Source organism: Diabrotica virgifera, chromosome 5 (genome assembly GCF_917563875.1).
Source record: "Diabrotica virgifera virgifera chromosome 5, PGI_DIABVI_V3a".
Lineage (NCBI taxonomy): Eukaryota > Metazoa > Arthropoda > Insecta > Coleoptera > Chrysomelidae > Diabrotica > Diabrotica virgifera.
In genome coordinates this window covers 233,210,054-233,230,875 of record NC_065447.1, presented here as the reverse complement: position 1 = coordinate 233,230,875, position 20,822 = coordinate 233,210,054, and the positions used below count along the sequence as shown (strand labels likewise).

At 33.6% G+C, this 20,822-nt stretch overlaps 1 protein-coding gene across 1 annotated transcript; it reads right to left on the bottom strand.

The window, feature by feature from the left end:
- Positions 1-700: 700 nt before the first annotated feature.
- On the bottom strand, positions 701-5,924 carry LOC126884731 (uncharacterized). The gene is made up of 4 exons (XM_050650861.1): positions 5,823-5,924; positions 4,344-4,517; positions 4,058-4,210; positions 701-897 (listed from the first exon to the last, which is right to left on the bottom strand). The coding sequence occupies exons 1-4, from the start codon at positions 5,883-5,885 to the stop codon at positions 748-750; spliced, it is 540 nt and encodes a 179-aa protein (XP_050506818.1). The 5' UTR covers positions 5,886-5,924; the 3' UTR covers positions 701-747.
- Between the last annotated feature and the right edge of the window lie 14,898 nt (positions 5,925-20,822).

The following is a 20,822-nucleotide window of genomic DNA, read 5'->3' as shown; positions in this document are numbered from 1 at the left end:
AATCGGACAACAGGTTAAGGAGATACGCGACATCAAAAATGACCCATTTTTTAGGGTGCCCCTTTTCTATGACGCTCAGTGTATATAAAAATGTATTTGCAGAAGGAGTCTGTCGATCTGGATAAATCAGCCTATATTCTCTTCTTGCCGCTTGCTTGTTTTTATTATTTTTTACATAAATTGAGAATATATCTACTTTTTCATCTGCAGTATAACCCATTTCGGTATGAGGGCTGACAGTTTATAATAAATTAATAATTGTTTCATTTTGAAATGTCAGTTGCATAGCCTATGGTTACCATTTTGTAGTACCATACGCCATTATAGAACAAAACTAATGCTACACTATGTTATATATTTGTAATCAGGAAATGCAGGGCTACTCAAAACTATAAAAAAATACAGGGTGTCCTATTTGAAATATTGAAGATGCATTTTATTGGGCACTCCCTGTATACAAAATTTGGTCTGTTGCTACACTGTTGGTCGGTACAGATAAAATAGTACAACTTTTATTTGAAACTTTTTTTTGTATTCCCGAAATTAAGGAAAATAAGTGGGGGTCAAAATATAATGAGAATCCCTGTACACACACATTCTTTTTTTGTTTTACGTTATCGTTATCCAAAAAATGTTGTTTTACGTTATCGTTTTTTCCAAAAGGACAAGGTCTACCTAAAAACAAATAGTACACATCGCATTCTTTTACTTGTTTATTGTCATCAAAATCAAAAAAAATTAAAATAGCTAAACAGCAATAATTTCCAGAAACCACTCAACTTTGATAATATGCTCGTTTTTATATACGAAATCTAATTCTAATAAAAATCGCCCTTCTGGTAAAAATTTAGGCCATCCATTAGATGTTAACATTATATCATACGCATATTGGGGGCCCTAAAAATAAATAAACAAGTTTATAAAACACAGATTCTCAATTTGAAGAGAGACTAGTAGTAGATAAAAACATAAAAAGTGTTTGGTAAAGGCAACATTGAAGGATGATCTATTCTTTTTTTATTTAGAAAAACTTTAATAACGAAGTAAAAACTCTTGTTGTAATGTAAAATATTTTAACTATGGATTACCTACATTAATGTTCAGAACGTATAACGTTTAATTCCGATAGGGTCGTCCATTTTCAAGAAGGGACCTTATATTCCCGGAAAGTTATCCGTTTTCAACGGCTTTTTAGTCGGCTAATTTTATACTTTTTATAATATAACTAATACTTTAAATCTTACATATTTGGTTCCAACCTATTTGGTTCTGAGGCTGTTTATCAAGTACTTCAAAGTTCACTGAAGATAAACTGATAAGTCCGAAAACGTTCTGAACATTAATGTAATCCATCTGGATTTTTAAATTTAATTGGAATTTGGTAAAGAAATAGATGCGTACGGATCCTTGCATGTTGCATGGTTTCTAAAAATGGAAGAAGCAAATAAGAAGCGTAGGCCAGAAAAGGAAAAGGTGAAGAAGACGCGTAGACAAGGAAAGAAAGAGTCAAAGGAGAGGCTTAGGCAAGAGGAGCAAGAGGTGAAGAAGAAGCGTAGACAAGAAGAGGAAGAGATGCGTAAAAATGTAGAAGTAGAAATCATTGTTTATCTCAAATTCTCGAAAATTTGTTAGAGGTAAGTCAAATGAGTTGTAGGATAGACAAATTAAAAGAACAACAGACCAATAAAAATTCGATTTAAAACAAATTACTCAAATAAAAAAACTGTTTCGAAAATAAAATAGAACAACAACAAAATGTCTTAAAATATAATTTAGATAGAAAAATAGAAAGACAAACCGGTACCCAAGCTTCTGTATCTAATATTGCTTCGGTATACAATATTGTTTTAGTAACTAATGTCGAATGCTGAGAATATCATGGACAGCAAGGATCACGAACAAGGAAGTCCTAGGAAGAATGAAGAAGGAACCGAAGATTGTGTTGACCATTAAACACATAAAATTGCTAATAATAAAACACTGAAAACGTTTGTTTTCTATACTTCCACAGAATTTATTATAACTAAGTGACTACAGCTGTTTCGGCAGAGTGCCTTTCTCAAGTGATATAGTTTACAATGTGTTTGCCTTTTTAAGTCTTCAACTGAAGACGTAGAGGAGTGGGGAGCTGTTTGTCTCGAGTTGGTCATTCAGAATTATATCTGTATTTTTCAGTTTATTAATTTCCATAGATTCTAAAAAAGATAGCTTAAGGCCTTTATTTTGAATATGCAGAATTTGAAACTCTTCATTGAAATTCAAATTCTGCATATTCAAAATAAAGGCCTTAAGCTATCTTTTTTAGAATCTATGGAAATTAATAAACTGAAAAATACAGATATAATTCTGAATGACCAACTCGAGACAAACAGCTCCCCACTCCTCAACCTCTTCAATTGAAGACTTAAAAAGGCAAACACATTGTAAACTATATCACTTGAGAAAGGCACTCTGTCGAAACAGCTGTAGTCACTTAGTTATAATAAATTCTGTGGAAGTATAGAAAACAAACGTTTTCAGTGTTTTATTATTAGATAAAATGAACTTCCATCAAGTAACGGTCGAATCCATCAATTATTTACATAAAATTGCAGTATCTGGGACACGTTATGAGAAATCAGCACCATTACTCCCTGCTGCAGTCCATATTGCAAGGTAAAGTCAAAGGTAAGCAAGGACCCGGTAGAAGTAGATTATTATGGCTGCGGAATTTGTGAACATGGTTTAAGAAAACCTCAATGGAACTGTTTCGAGCCGCAACAAAATTTTAGAACCACCCACATTCGATAGTCAAACATCATGGAAAACTTCATGGAAAAGCTAGAGCAAATGGCAGGAGTAAGAAAGAAATGGCTGGACTGAGAAAGAAATGGCACGGCTTCTTAAAGGACAGGCAGCAATCATCTTGGAATTTCTTCTCCAGGATACACCCAGTTATACCTCTTTGGTTCAAGTTTTAGAAACAATAGGTATATTATATGGCCAGCAGCATCTAAAGCAGGTTTTTCAAAGTCAGCTGAAAGTTCGATATCAAAAATATAACGAAAATACTATTGCATTTGGCGTACATGCAATAGTATTGGTAAACAAATTGGTATAGTTAGTTGGTAAAGAAAGTTAAAAAAGGAGAGGATATAGAATGGGTTAAAAGGAAATAAAAATAATCTGCTACGACGACGACGCCATATTGAGCCGAACCCATAACAGCCGAAAATGAAGATGATCTACAAAGATTAATTAAAGAATTCGAAGACACGGCTCTCATATGTGATCTCAACAGAGAAAACTAAATCGATAGTGGTATCAGCGGAACCGAGACGATGTCAATTGGTCGTAAATAACAAAATAATAAAACAAGTGATGGAAACGGAATACTTGGGAATAAAACTGTCAAGCTACGGAAAAGTGGAAGAAGAAGTAAAAAAACAAGTGAACATGGCGAACAGAGCAGCAGGATGTCTCAACAACACAATCTGGAGTGAGGAATACCTCACAATGGAAACGAAAACCAGGATATATAAATCCACAATAAGACCGATAATGACGTATACAGCGGAAACAAGAGCAGATACGGCGAAAACACAAAGACTGCTGGAAACAGCAGAAATGAAATTCTTACGAAAAATAACAAACCAAACTCTAAGAGACAGAGTAAGAAGTAAGGAAATACAAGAGATGTGGTATAGAAGAAATAAGCATGTGGACCAAAAGAAGAAAAATAGGATGGAATCAACACATAGAAAGAATGATAGAAAATAGAATAGTACGAATAGCAAGAGACAAATCGCCAAATGGAGGAAGATCATTGGGACGACCGAGGAAAACATGAGCAGACAATGTCAATTGAGGCTAAAAACCGAAGTAAAACAGGCATTGAGCCTATTTAAAAGTAGAAAGAAGAAGAAGAGGAGGAAACTGGTATAGTATACAAGCATTCCTAGATGGACTACAGAGTGTTGAAATGCAACAATTCAACAAATAATAAATGATAGCAAAAATTTACTATCATTTCAAAAATAACTATATCTGTATTATCCCACCTTTATGATCTACTTACCTTTAGTAGCGGGCAATCTTTAAAAGTTGAGTTCTTTGTTATGTTTGGTAGATCGAAATATTTGGTTCCCAGAATATCACAAACTTTTTTTGGAAAACTGATTGGTGTCTTCTTATATTCATTATTTTTTAAAATGAAAAAACTAAAATGCACCTTGAAAATAAAAAGTAAAGAATATCAATATGACATATTGGTAAAATTGAAAATATAAAACCGACTAATTTTGGAATTTATGTATGGGTTTAAGGCAGATTATTCTGTAAATAGAATTCGTATGTTTTATTACCATTGCGTCATTTTCTTTGGTTACGTCCATAAAGAGTTCTAATTCAAAGTTTGCAGCTTTTGCGGTACGATTATACTGACCAAAGGTGAAATATGTCAGTTTTAACCAGGAGGTATTACCATCAGTGACTCGTGCAAATTCATTATTAAAAATGTATCCTGACCCTTTCAGATCCTGTAAAATAATAAAAATCAAATAGAGACTGCATAAGACAGAGCATGGAATAATGTAAAATAGAGTCTTATAATACAAAAAAGCTCTTGAGTTTGAAACAGCTGGAATAAAGGAGAATGGAGTTCCCATTAACAACATTAGATATGCGGATGACACCGCCAGATGAATATCTGGCCAAGATATTCATCCGGCCAGAAAATATGGAAGATCTTCAGATGCTGGTGACCAGAAAAGCGGAGTATGCACAAGAATATGGTCTAGAAGTGAAGGTCAAAAAGACAAAATGTATGAGAATATCGACAACTCAAAGAAATAGCGAGAATTTTTTCATAAACAATCAACGTTGAACGAGTAGACCAATATGCATATCTTGGAACAATGATTAACTCCACAAACGATTACTTCAAGGAAATTAAAATCAGAATAGAAGAGGCTAAAGCAAATTAACTTGGTTAGTTGCTACGTTTTATCGACTTTGTTTTATAGAATGGAAGCTTTGAGCTTGAATGCGGCATCAATGAAAAAACTGGAATCATTCGAGCTGTGGGTGTATAAAAGAACTCTGAAAATATCGTGGACAGAACACTTTAAAACAAAGAGGTTCTGAGTTCTGACTTCTGAGATGAATAAAGAAAAATAGAAATCTTAATGCAATTGAAACAAGAAAATTGAAATATCTCGGACATATTCACACGGATACAACTGTTACACAAGATACAACTTTCTCCAATTGATTATGCAGGGAAATATTCAAGGAAAAAGAAGTATAGGGAGACGTAGAATATCATGTACATCAAATAAAATTTTCAGAGCAGCCGTCTCTAAAGTCCGAATAGCTAAAATAATTGCCGACCTCCATCGCGGAGATGGTACTTAAAGAAGATACGGAGTAAATTTTTTAAAAGGGAAAATTTACTTTCTGAAGGGAAAATTCTTTAAGAAAGCTTGAAGTTTTAGAGATGTGGTGTTACTGACGCATCTTAAGAATTTCGTGGGTGAATTGTGTGACTAATGTTGAGTTTCTACGTAGAATGAGCAAGGAATGTGGGATTCTTAAAAAAAATTAAAGAGCGCAAATTATTAGAATATCTTGGCTTGTTATATGGCTTAGTGCAACTCATTTTTTAGGGTAAAGTATTTGGAAAGGGAAGACCAAGAAGAATAAGAAGAATATGTTGGCTTTAAAACCTGAGAAAGTGGTTCACCATGAATGTCATTCTCAAGGGGAGTACAAGTCTCTCAGGCTGGGTTAAACACAGGACAGTGTGATTATATTTTTTTACAAAAAACTCGAAGAAAACTTACCACATTAGAAATAAATGATGTAACAATTACAATCGTCAATATTGACACTCTGCAAAGCAACATCACAGTCCCTTGTGGTTCAAAATAAAAAAAATCAACCAATTTAAAGTTAAAATAAAATATGTAATAATACAATTTAAAATAAAAGACATAATCTAAAGCAGGATGTTACAAATATTACCAGATAAAATCTTTAATTACAATTGAATTAAAAAGTTTAAAAAATTATCGAAGCACATGAAGTATTTTCCTATTTGATTTCAAATGAGATATGAAATTACATTATCAATTTCATCGATTTTGCAGTAAATTACATGTCAGTCAGTATTGAATTGAAATGTATGAAGTTCAGTCATGACATATTCTACGTAAATAAAAATAAGTAGGTGAATAAATGAATAAAATAGGGCAATTAGAAAAACTAATAACTTCCTGTTAGTTTTAGACTGTTTGAAAGATTCGAAAAAACAAGTTGTAGTAAGAAATTCTTGACCGAGATTGGGATACACGACTATCGGGAAAGGACCGGATCCCTTTCATTGATCACAAATTTTAGTAGTCCAGTACCATCACCTTTAGATTCAAATAGCAATACTACAAATGTTGATGAACATACATCTAGTTCTAATTCAGAACTCACATCACTCGAAACTGGTACTACCAGTATTATAATAGCTCTAAACAACGCTTATATTAACTGTTGATATGACAATGAATTGAAATAATATAAAAATTTTGAAATTTATGATTTTTCTCTATTAAAATTTCAGTTATAAAGACCTGTTTTTATTTATAAATATCAGAAAAACCAATTATTTACAATTAACAATTCTAAATGGGAAATAAACCAGAATTTAACTAAACAAATGCTTTTATTAAAATTGCGGCTTATTTCCCATATATAGTTAATTACAAAAATGCCACAAGGAAATAGCTTCAGAACAACAATTATTTACAGTTAATAGAAAAAACTATTCACCTTCAAAAATTTCTCCAAATAGATAGATATTGCATCCATTACTTCTGGTATAAGTATGTAGTGATATTGAAGCACGAGAAATCCGATAAAAGGCTTGTAGATAACGATAGCTAAGCCCAGTTGCCAAATAGGTTAATGCTATTTGTAGTTTAATCCTTGCCGGTATGGCTTCCCTCATTACAGTATCTTGCCTTTGTATCATTGGAGTTATATCTTCTAACAGCATATTGAAACGTTCTCCATCCATCCTAAGAAGTGCTTTAAATTCATGAGGATTTTCAAACTGCAGTTCACTAAAGAGGGTAGTTGTACCACCGAAATTTGGTCTTCTTAAAATCCATTCTCTAGTCCAAAGACGCTTATCTCCCTCTCGTAATATATCAGTCAATTCTTCTATAATAAGTGGTATAAGCCGCTTGATATATTTTTTTTAATTATAGCTTTACGATCCTTAATAAGTACACTACTTTCTTATTTTTGTGGATCGAAACTGAACTGACTCGCTTTCGAAATCAAAAAGTGCCAAATACGTATAAACCATCTCTCGCCCTCACCACTGTCTCGGCCTAGTAACAGTTTACTGTCTTACCCCAGGCTGTGGGTAAAAAATAGGTCGATTTCAGGATATAATTCAGGAATTTTTGAAACCTATCGGTGTTGTAAAGGACAATGCCAGGAATAACTTCTACTAAAATGTAACCAAAAATATTGTGCTCTTTTTTTTATTGCGATTTTCATTTGTTAAATTTGCAATTTTTAATGATTTTTAATTTTGCAGCTTAGGATATTGATTTTAGAGAAAAACTTTTGAATACAAAGTTGTAGTAAATTAAAAAACCTACAATTTGAGGTATGGTTTGTTTAATTTTGTTAATTGGTTATTGTAAAACAGCCTGCGAAATGTCCAAAATGGCCGTTTTTTACAATTGCATTATTTATTGTACAAATATTTTTTTTATTTTTTAAAGCTTTAAAATGAAGATCTTTTAATTCCAAACATAAAAAAATTATAAAGCCAGATTAACGAATTTGTTGCTTAGATATTATAAATTGTTTATCCCAAGAGGTCAAATGTCGAAGGCTATAACTTTTTGAAAAAAAAAATCGTAGAGTTGGTGAAACATCAATCTCCTTCTAAAGAGTTATATGTTCATATTCCAATGTAAATAAATGCGTAAAACATTTTTAAACCTCTAATTTTTGGGTTTGAAAATAAGGGGGCAAATTTCGTTATAAATATTTAGAGCTGAAGCGGCCCTGTACATCCTATGAGTTTCTAACTTCAGATTATTGTTGCTGAAGATGAAACGAAGATTTATAAAAAAATAAAAAATTTCTACGACCAACTTTTTTTGGGATTGAAAATAAGGGGGCAAATTTCGTTATAAACATTTAGAGCTGAAGCGGCTGTTTAGGCAATACGTAAAGTATCCTTAACAATAGTAACCTATACTTATTGTACGGTTATAGAGTATATTCCCATAGGTAAGCTGGTTAAGAGTAGATAACGATTTTTCATATGTAATTTAAAGTATTATCTGCATAAATGGCACAAAGAATATTTGCTACGAGAGGTATATGGTTCAAAATGCATACAGTATCACGACTAATAAGTTATGTTCACATACATGTAGAGTACTTACAGTTTTATTCCTTGATGACGTGTCACATCAGAGCTCTGATTGAATTCCATAATCCATTTGGTTCATTTGTAAGGCACTCACTAATACGCTAAATAAATCATCGTCGATAATACTGAGCAGATTGAATTATCTGAGCGGTATAAAACGATAGCAAAAAAAAGCCGGTAAAATGCGGCCTTTTTACGAATAGCGGGAGCGTCGATAGATTAGAGATGATTCTCGTTAGGAAGCTTTTGACGATCTGCCCCGGCGAGGGGTTCAAATGCGAGTCTCAACAATAACCTGGAGTTTCCAGAAAGGTTACATAAATACTACTTGAATTTTAAGTAATCAGTAGTACAGGGGCGTAACTAATTATTTTAGTGAGCCGTGTATAATATATTTATTGTACATATTGCCGGGGGCGACAGGCGAGAGAGATGGCCTATATCACCTCGAAGAGAGGGGATTGGCAAAGATGTGCACAACGATAAGAAATGTTTGAAGAAATTAGAGTTTATATACACAAGGGGTAACAACGATAAAATGGAGGAAAACGATAAGTTTTCCCCCTAGGGATAGATTTTAATCTTCCAGGGGAATCACAGCGATTTTCGTAATACCACGAAGAAAATCACCGTGAGTAGTGTGAATCTTGACAGTACGAACTAGACCATCCTTACCAGGCAATACATCTATTACCCTGGCAGTTGGCCATAAGAGTGGAGGAGTACCATCCTCCTTCAACAGAACCAAATCCCCGATCTTGACAGGGTCAGTAGGGTCGGTCCATTTATTTCTTTGCTGCAGGAGGCAAAGATAGTCTTTTTTCCACAATTTCCAAAATTGCTGTTGAATTTTACTAATACGCTGAAAAAGATTCAACCTATTTTCAGGTATCTCTGAAACACTTGGTTCAGGGGGCGCGGTTAAACTTCTTTGAACTAAGAAGTGAGCTGGAGATAGGAAAGCGAAGTCATTGGCGTCAGACGACATCCTAGTGATGGGTCTCGAATTTAGAATAGCCTCGATTTGGCATAATACTGTGTTAAACACTTCAAAGGTGAAGTGGGAATTTCCTATAATTCGATAGAGGTGATACTTCACACTCTTTATTCCTACCTCATGGAGGCCGAATTGATGGGGGTTGCGGGGAACACCCATCTTGAAAGTTATGGAGTTTTGAGTACAGAATTCCTTAATCTGTTCCGAATTATTTTGATTTAAGAAAAAATCATAGAATTCGCGCATTTCATTTTTTGCCCCATGGAAATTTGTGGCATTGTCGCTCCAAATAATACTGGGCGTGGATCTTCTGGCAATAAACCTTTTCAGAGTAAGAATATAGGCTTCTGCGCTTAATCCTGTGACGAGTTCGATATGAACACATTTAGTGCTCATGCAAATGAAATAGGCTACGTATGCTTTGTAAAGCGGTGCCTTCCTCAAATGTGAGGACTTAATTAAGAAGAACCCCCCATAGTCCACTGAGACGACTTGGAAGGGTCTAGTGGGGAGTACACGATCGGGATGCATATCTGCCATCTGTTGAACAGAATTGGGTGTCATGAATCGGAAACAGTTTACACACTTACGAATTAAGCGTTTAATCTGTCTTAATCCGTCAATTGGCCAGTACTTCATTTTGACATACGAAAGTACTGTTTGCGCGCCTGAATGTAATAACTTATGATGAGCTTGAGTCAAGATTAGTTCTACAACTCGACATTTAGAAGGAAGTAGAATGGGGTGTTTTTGATTATACGATATGGGGGCGTGTCGGAGACGTCCTCCCACACGAATCAGCCCATCATTATGTTGTAGGAAGGGGTTGAGTTTACGAATGGCTTTATTGGTCACGAGTTTAGCATTTTTCAATTCAAGAATCTCTTTTTTAAAGTAGATACTTTGGATATACCTGATGATCGCGTGATCAGCGATCTCCATTTCGGGTGGCGTCAATATATCCGTATCTCGTGGAAAGTTATTTATTTTCTTTTTAATATTACTGATGAATCTAAAAAGATAAGCGACAATTCTTTGAATTTTACGAAAAGAAGAAGATTTAGCGAATAGATTTTCAAAGGTGTCGTTGAGTTCGTGATTTGTTGCTATGTTTGAGACAACTAACTTCCTTAATTCAGGAAGATCATCCTGAAAATGAGGAATTTGATGAAGAGAAAAATCGATGGGATTGTCTCTAATAAAGCTAGGTCCGCATAACCAGTCTTCGGTGGTCTGGGGATTATCAAAGACATTTATCCCTCTGGAAGCGGGGTCAGCGATGTTTTCGTGACTTCTGACGAAATGGAAATCACAAGGAAAGGTTTCCAACAAGGAATTGACCTTTTGAATTCTGTTTTGTACAAAAATGTTCCAAATGTGTTTTTTAGAAAGTATCCAAGACAAGGCAATTGTAGAGTCAGCAAAGAGATGAGATGAAGATATACTCAAATTTTTCTTGAAGATGTGAAAAAGTCTATGAGCCAGAGTGACTCCCAACACTATTCCACAAAGTTCCAATTTGGGGATGGTGAGTTTATTTTTTAGCGGAGAAATTTTGTTTTTAGAAGCGATAAGCCGCGACGATACAGAAAAGTCTGAGTATGTCGCTTTGAGATACACACAAGTGCTGTATATTTTTTCCGATGCGTCGGTGAAAATAATTAATTGAACATCAACAACTTTCTTTTGTAAAAGTAAGCATCGAGGTACCTTGACCTCTTCTATAGTTTTGAATGTCGATAAGAGGTTTTGCCAATTTTTCATAATGATGGGTGAGTCAATGGGTTGATCCCAGTCCAGTTTCTGGGACCATATTTCCTGTATCAAGAGCTTAGCGTTCACAAGGACAGGGGATAACCATCCTAGCGGGTCATACAAAGTAGCAATGTAGGAGAGAATAGTACGTTTAGTAACAACATTAGCCAATTTGAAGATAGGAGTTTTAAACGAAAAGTGGTCGCGTTCTGAATCCCAGAATATGCCTAAGACTTTATCAGATCCCGTGAAGTTAAGACTGACTTCAGAGACGGGATTTAAATTGTGTTGAGACAGAAATTCTGAAGAACTGCAGTTCCACTTGTGGAGGAGGAAACCATGGGTTTCTAGCAAAGAAGTTAATTGTTCGAAAAGACAACTTAATTCATGAAGACTGTCAGCACCGCTGATCAGGTCATCCATATAGATAGATTCTTGCAGAACACTAGTAGCAAGTTCGTGGGTATGTTTGTTGTTGTCAGCGATGTGCTTGATAACTCTTTGAGCGATAAATGGGCTACTTGGGAGCCCGAAGGGTAATCTTTGAAATTGATAGCACCGTAAAGGCTGCTGAATATTGTCCCTAAAGAGAAAATTTAACAGAAATGTTTCAGTGGGACAAATGGCGATTTGTAGGAACATAGCCTTGATGTCGCCTACTAGTGCGAATTTAAACTGACGAAACTTAGCGAGAATGTCAAAAAGTTCATGTTGGACGACATAACCTTTGTCTATGACGTCACTGAGGGAGATTCCCGTAGACGATTTATTGTTTGGATCGAAAACTATACGAGTGGAAGTAGTAGAGTTGGATTTGAAAACGGGAAAGTGAGGGAGAAAGTAATTAGGTTTACCTGAGTCATTTAGCATTTTTAACGGCACTTGAATTATTTGTCCGTTATTGAGATATTCCGATATAATGTCCTGATATTTTTCCAATAAATCAGGGTTGAGTTGAAAACGTTTCTCGAGACTGAGAAAACGTCTTTTTGCCGAGAGAAACGAATTTCCCATGTCTATATCTTCGATAGGGAGTTTGAGATTGAGTGTGGACTCATATCGTCCATTGGGGAGAACATTAACATGTTTTACAAAATTAATTTCAGCGGGGTGATCATTAATGAGATCGGTGTTCTGAGGAGCGGCTTCTTCCAGCTCCCAGAATTTTTGTAAATGATCGGATAGTTCCTCGTTGGACACTACCGGCTCATTTACGGCGGAAGGAGTGTTATGAGAACAACAAGTAACGAGAGAGTTTGAATAAAATTCCAAAGCCTTTTTAGTATTTTTCGACTTAAGAGCAAAGTCTGGAACTGACCCTGATATCGTGTACCCGAGTAGAGTGCGTTGAAGAACGGGAAGACCTTTTCCCAAACGAATTATTTCAGGTTGAATGATATCGTTATACAGGTCTGCACCGAGCAGGATACCAATTGGGGATGTTACATGGAACATCGGATCACCTAATGGTATCTCTGAGGGTATGTTTAGTTTGCTCGCCGAAATAGAAATTTGAGGAAGCGGATTTGTTATCTTTGGGAGTACAGAGCACGAGATGTCAAAAGGAACGTCGTTAGCGACAGCGAAAATTGTTGTATCTACAATAGATTGAGACGAGGATGAGGTGGAGTTAATTCCATTGATCCGTAATTTTCCATCTCTAGTGGTGAGTGACAGTTCCTTTACGAGGTCAGCACTAATAAATGAAACCTGTGAGGCCGAGTCTAAAAGTGCCTTTGCGAAGACCCTCTTGCCGCTAGGAGCGACAAGATAGACCTGGAGTGTGCTTAATAACACCAAATGATTATCAAGCGAGGCTGCAGATAGAGCCATTGAATGTGGAGTCGAATTTTGAAGATTAACTTCCGTTTCAGGAGCTCTAACATGTGAGGGCCCCTGTTGTGAATTACCCTGTGTATGGGAGTTATTTGAGATAGCGGTTTTATTATGATTATTTGAGTTGTGTTGGCCAACAGCCGCGGAAGGGTTACTATGACCCGTTTTGTCGAAATGGAGCAACGTGTGATGACGAGATTTACAAACTATGCAAGAGAATTTGGATTTACACTGATCGAGCATGTGAGACCCAAGACAATTAATACAAAATTTATTTTGTTTGACAAAACTAAAACGTTCTTTAGAATTCAACTGCTTGAACTGAGGACAAGAGTAGATCGAGTGAGAGTCGTTGCAATAGGAACATTTCTTAGGACCTAAGCGAGGCGAAAGGTTACTGGTAGAAGTGTCTGAGGCTAGGTGTAAAGAGTGTCTGGAAGTAGTAGTCGATTTTGGTTTTGATTGAGATTGAATATTCTCAAGATGAACAACGCGTGTCTCGATTTCCCCTAGAAAATGGACAAAATCAGGGGTAGCTTGGCTACCACCGGATTGGAACTCAAGAGCCCTAATGGTAGGTGCGTCGAGTTTCTGAGTAGCGATATGTATGAGAAGTAAATGCAAGAGATCTGAAGGGGGCCTATTCAAGTTCAATAGGGCCTTGAAATTATTTGACATGACCGTATGAAAATTTCTTAATTGTGAGTGATTTGCGTTTCCAGAAATAGGAGGCGCATCAAGAATTTGAGAGATGAGAGTTTTGATAAGCGATTTAGAGTTGGCGTACCTTTGTGTCAGGTTATCCCGGGCTATTTTGTAATTGTCACCTGTGAGTGGGATATGCTCGAGAAGCGTCAAAGGCTCGGAAGTTAGAAAACTTTTGAGGTAAATGAGTTTTTCCAGATCACTTAATGTAGTATCAGATCCTATTATTGTATCAAAGGTCTCAATGAATGAATTGTATTCAGTAACTAAGCCACTAAATGGTTTTAACTGAATACGAGGGAGGTTTACTGTTCGTTGCCTAGCCATAGACTGTGAGGTTAGAGAAGAATTAGGGTCAAATTGGAGGGAGGGGGTAGCAGTCACATTAGAACTTTCAATGACCTCTAACCTTTCTTCCAATAGAGAAATTGTATCCAAATATTTATCAAAAACCACAGAGGAATCAGTAGAGGGGGTAGGTTCCTCGGGGATCGTCTCCAGCACATTTTGAGCATCGCGGAAAAGTCCGTAAGAATGTTTGAGTTGTGAAATTATTTCACGAATTTTATATTTGTTTAGAGAATTAAGAGTTGTGGGAACCGAATCAGCCAACTTGGTTATATCAAGTTTTGCGGTGAGCCTCTGTCGGTTATATTTTGATCGGTCAGCCATGTTGCGAGAATGTGAGATTAGATAGATTATTTGCAAATGTCTAAACCTATAAATCGATGCGAAAATGAGAGAATATGTACAATATATTATATATTACACGTTTAATAGTGTGAGATTGGCTTAATAGTATCACCCTGTATGAGCGCAGATTAGTATATGAAATGCAAAACTATAAAATTTCAAAATATATGCAATTTTCCAAAATGGGTATTTTTCAGCAAGTGTGAGACACCCTTAACAAGTATTTAAATTAATTAAATTGAAGGAAAAAACAATTATTTATTTTCTATAGTTTTCTAGAAGTGTAAAATGAGCTTAAGCGAAGCTAAATGTAGCAAAAACTTACAATTTATGCAAGAAAACAAAATTATTTTTAATAATTTTTGTAACCTGTGAACCAGGCTTAATCGGATTCAAAATTATAAATTTAATTTAAATCAAAAGGTTGAACAAACAATGTTAAAATTATAACACCCGTACTATCAGCCAAGAAATGAGTACACTTTTTGTATACTATAAACAGAAAAATATATTTACGAAAATAAAATAATGTAATATATGCAAATATTTTTTCATACAAACAAAACGACTCCTTTATTTGAACAAAGCAAGTAGTTTCTGAAATTGCACGTGTAGACCGGGCTTAACAACCTACCAGCTATTGTAGAGACGTGCTGGGTTAAATACTGAGAATTTGAGTGCAGAAAGAGAGGAATATTTTATTTTTGTGCCGGGGCGGCGTGGCTTGGAAATTTCCAAATGCAACAGAAAGACACTATAAATGAAAAACCGTTATTCTCAGAATAGAGATTATCAAAATATGCAAATACGAAGGACCTTGAGGATTTAATTAATAAATAATTAATATGATACGGCTCGATGGAACAGAAATGTTTAGGCAATACGTAAAGTATCCTTAACAATAGTAACCTATACTTATTGTACGGTTATAGAGTATATTCCCATAGGTAAGCTGGTTAAGAGTAGATAACGATTTTTCATATGTAATTTAAAGTATTATCTGCATAAATGGCACAAAGAATATTTGCTACGAGAGGTATATGGTTCAAAATGCATACAGTATCACGACTAATAAGTTATGTTCACATACATGTAGAGTACTTACAGTTTTATTCCTTGATGACGTGTCACATCAGAGCTCTGATTGAATTCCATAATCCATTTGGTTCATTTGTAAGGCACTCACTAATACGCTAAATAAATCATCGTCGATAATACTGAGCAGATTGAATTATCTGAGCGGTATAAAACGATAGCAAAAAAAAGCCGGTAAAATGCGGCCTTTTTACGAATAGCGGGAGCGTCGATAGATTAGAGATGATTCTCGTTAGGAAGCTTTTGACGATCTGCCCCGGCGAGGGGTTCAAATGCGAGTCTCAACAATAACCTGGAGTTTCCAGAAAGGTTACATAAATACTACTTGAATTTTAAGTAATCAGTAGTACAGGGGCGTAACTAATTATTTTAGTGAGCCGTGTATAATATATTTATTGTACAGCGGCCCTGTACATCCTATGAGTTTCTAACTTACAGATTATTGTTGCTGAAGACAAAACGAAGATTTATAAAAAAATAAAAATTTTCTACAACCCACTGAAGCCGAGAGAAGATTTTCTAACTAAGAAATTATTTTACAGTCATTGACTAAAGAAAGACTTATATTATCTTAAAATAAAAATTATTATAAAATATAATTACATTTAATTATTAAAAATTATTTTTAAAATCGGTGCATTTGCGAGCGGCCGAATTTTGCAAATCGCCCGGCTCGCTTCAAATCCGCGCGCTCGGAAAATTTTTACGTAACTTGTATTAAATTTGGTCAGAAAACAATTTAATAATATTACCATTATAATATACAGTCTATTTACCAATGTATTTGTTTTTATTGATAATCTTTTATATGTGAAATTTCATTTCGGAAGAAATAATAGATATTACAAAAATGATACATATATATGAAATATATAACTATATTTTTAATTTTTTCATTGTTATATAAATATAATAATAATAATGTTACTTCTTACTATAATATACAATATAAAACTTTTTCTTCTTGTAGTGACTATTCGTTTTGGATTTCACATATAAAAGTTTATCAAGAAAAACAAATACAGTGGTAAATAGACTGTATATTATAATGGTAATATTATTAATATGTTTTCTGTCAAAATTTAATACAAGTTACGTAAAAATTTTCCGAGCGATTAAAGGCACTACGATTTAAGAAAAAAAAACAATTATCTCGGCTTCAGTTGGTTGTAGAAAATTTTTATTTTTTTATAAATCTTCGTTTCGTCTTCAGCAACAATAATCTGTAAGTTAGAAACTCATAGGATGTACAGGGCCGCTTCAGATCTAAATGTTTATAACGAAATTTGCCCCCTTATTTTCAAACCCAAAAATTATCTCGGCTCCAGTTGGTCGTAGAATTTTTTTATTTTTTTATAAATCTTTTTTCATCTTCAGCAACAATAATCTGTAAGTTAAAAACTCATAGGATGTACAGGGCCGCTTCACCTCTAAATGTTTATAACGAATTTTGCCCCCTTATTTTCAAACCCAAAAATTAGAGGTTTAAAAATGTTTTACGCATTTATTTACATCAGAATATAAAAATATAACTCTTTAGAAGGAGATTGGATGTTTCACCAACTCTCTACGATTTTTTTCAAAAAGTTATGGCCTTCGACATTTTACCTCTTGGGATAAACAATTTATAATATCTAAGCAACAAATTCGTTAATCTGGCTTTACAATTTTTTTTATGTTTGGAATTGAAAGATCTTCATTTTAAAGCTTTAAAAAATAAAAAAAATTATTTGTACAATAAATAGTGCAATTGTAAAAAACGGCCATTTTGGACCTTTCGCAAGCTGTTTTGCAATAACCAATTAACAAAATTAAACATACCATACCTCAAATTGTAGGTTTAGTAATTTACTACAACTTTTTATTAAAAAGTTTTTCTCTAAAATCAATATCCTAAGCTGCAAAATTAAAAATCATTAAAAATTGCAAATTTAACAAATGAAAATCGCAATAAAAAAAAGCACACAATATTTTTGGTTACATTTTAGTAGAAGTTATTCCTGGCATCGCCCTTTACAACACCTGATAGGTTTCAAAAATTCCTGAATTATATCACGTTTTTTCACCCACAGCCACTGTATCTCGCCACTGTACTCGTTACGTGTAATCAAGCCATTACACTTAGTCCAGAAAGCCACTGCGCATCCGCTAGGAAAAATATTCTAATTCGGATTTTTTGCAAAATCTTACTCAAAAAGGACTCCTTTTAACAAATTTGCATGTTGCCAGGACCAAAAGATGGTCAAAAATTTTTTAAACGTTTTTTTTTTGTTTTTTTCCTAAAATTATTTTTTTGGCATGGAAAAAAGTTTTTTTAGGTTTTTTGGATCATTCCAAACAGAAAAGGTCTTTAGTGACTTTTCTCTAAAAATGATAGTTTTTGACATATAAGCGATTAAAAATTGAAAAATTGCGAAATCGGTTATTTTTAACCCTCAAAAACTATGTGAAAAACTGAAAATTTGAATGTTACCAAGGTAGGTACATATTCTTTAAACATCGATTGATAAAATCCCGAAGAGTTTTTTGCAATACAATATTTAAAACTCCTTTGTTTTTTAATTGCTAATCAAGCGTGCGCGGCACTATTTTCCACCGACAGTATGGTGCAAATGAAAGGAATAAATTCGTTATTTCGTAAACCGGCGATTTTAAGGAAAAATCCCGAAACAGGTCGATTTTTATTTTTAAGTTATGATATTGTGGCATATATGGTATACTAGTGACGTCGTCCATCTGGGCGTGATGACGTAGTCTATGATTTTTTTAAATAAGAATAGGGGTCGTGTGGTAGCTCATTTGAAAGGTTCTTCAATTCTCTATTCAGTAATGTAAACATTTACATAATTATTTATACAGGGTGTCCTTCTACTTCTTTTTTTGTCAAATAATTTAATTTAATAAAAAATTTTTGGACACCCTGTATAAATAATTATGTAAATGTTTATATTACTTAATAGAGAATTGAAGAACCTTTCAAATGAGCTAGCACACGATCCCTATTCTCATTTAAAAATATCATCGATTACGTCATCACGCCCAGATGGATGAAGTCACTAGTATATATATGCCACAATATCACAACTTAAAAATAAAAATCGACCTATTTCGGGATTTTTCCTTAAAGTCGCCGGTTTACGAAATAACGAATTTATTCCTTTCATTTGCACCATACTGTCGGTGGAAAATAGTGTCGCGCACGCTTGATTAGCAATTAAAAAACAAAGGAGTTTTGAATATTGAATTGCAAAAAACTCTTCGGGATTTCATCAATCGATGTTTAAACAATATCTACCTACCTTGGCAACATTCAAATTTTCAGTTTTTCACATAGTTTTTGAGGGTTAAAAATGGCCGATTTCGCAATTTTTCAATTTTTAATCGCTTATATGTCAAAAACTATCGTTTTTAAAAAAAAAGTCACTAAAGACCTTTTCTATTTGGAATGATCCAAAAAACTTAAAAAAACTTTTTTCCATGCAAAAAAATAATTTTAGGAAAAAAAAAACGTTTAAAAAATTTTTGACCACCTTTTGGTCCTGGCAACATACAAATTTGTTAAAAGGAGTCCTTTTTGAGTAAGATTTTGTAAAAAATCCGAATTAGAATATTTTTCCTAGCGGATGCGCAGTGGCTTTCTGGACTAACTTAAAATTGTACTTTTAACACTTATATCATAACTTATAACTTACTATTTTATCACAATTACTTGTTTAACGTTTGACACATTTTCCTTTTGTATACCTATACCTATCTAATTACAACCAGCATAAAATATTATAATAAGCCTAAACCTAAATATAACCCTCAAAGATCTTCATTTTCATAATCCCCCCATTGTTTTATCACAATACCTGAGTAACTTCACCCCCTCTGAAGATAAAAGGAACAAAAACAGGTGACGAGACTGCTGTCGTAAAGACACGGAAACTTCCCAAGAAGGAAAACTTTTTAGTGGCACTTCAGAAAGTAATTTCTAACAAATAAATTGAATCTTATCACCGATGGAGTTCTATTAAGAGAACAGAGTATTTTCCTTTTTCCGTTCTTTTTTAATTAATGATACATACTTAAATGCACGCTGCCCTTTGTAGACCAGAGAAATTAGCAAGAAAAAGCCTTTTTCGTGGCATTCTTGACAATTTTTGAAAGAAAAGTGAGATAATTTCTCTGAAAAAGTATAGAAAATTATTTAAAATAAGAGATTGTAAAGTTATTTTTGATAATTTGTAAAACTATTAATAAGTTGGTCTAAAGCTATTTAGCCTAATAAAATAAAAAAAGTCAAAATGTAAATTTGTACAGGTTAAAATAAATTTTATATCAAAGTTTAAGTGGGTACAAAAGATATTTTCAAGAAAGTATCCAAATCATACAAGGGGATCATTGTTTAAAGAATTAAAAAGGGGTCATTTTTGCAAAAAAAATACTTTTTTAACTGCTGAGGTAATTAAATGTAAAATGTAAATGAGGAAAAAACTTATTAATGAAGGTCTATGGGATTTTTTTCTGCCAAGTTGAAGGGTAAATATTTCACATAAGACTTACTAAATTAAATTTGACCCCATATTTATTTAAATAATTGTATATAAAACTTTAAAAACTAATTTGCAAAAAATTATTTTTAGCGTTTTAAATAAGCACTATAAAATATCTTATTTTACAGAATAAGTTGGGCTATGTTACCAGAATTAAGCAAAAAAAATTGGTCAAAAAATATTTAATATTTTTTGAGATATTGAATTTATTTATTAAATGTTACTACAATTGCAAAAACGCGGTTGTTGCCAAAGAAATATTCACCTGTATTAAATCTTATTATTTTTGTTTTTATTTATATTTGCGATAAATGTATTGATAAATTCAAATTTCAATTAAACTTCCCCCTAAAATGGCATTTGAAAATTATTCAAATTTGTTTATAATTTGTTTTTTTAATAACGTCGCGGGTATTACATATTTTGAAATGCCGTTTCGATAATTGGTTCCTGGGAATTTTTCACTAATTAACGAACTTTTTGTCTTTTTTTCCTTTTTTTTTTTTTTTTTTTTTTCTTTTGATTATATTACAACGGGCCCTTTTAGGGTTAAATTTTATTAAGAATGTCGAATCTCTGAGTTGTAGATTCTAGACCTAAAAATATTAAGATTTAACTAAAATCTCTTAAATAAAATGTGGCTACTTACTGAGTTACAGGGTGTTTTATTTAAAAATTTAACAATTATTGTTACCAAGTACTTTAAAACTATTTGACGTATCCTTATCATACTTGACAGAAAGTGTGGATATTATACACCCTACTAAATTGT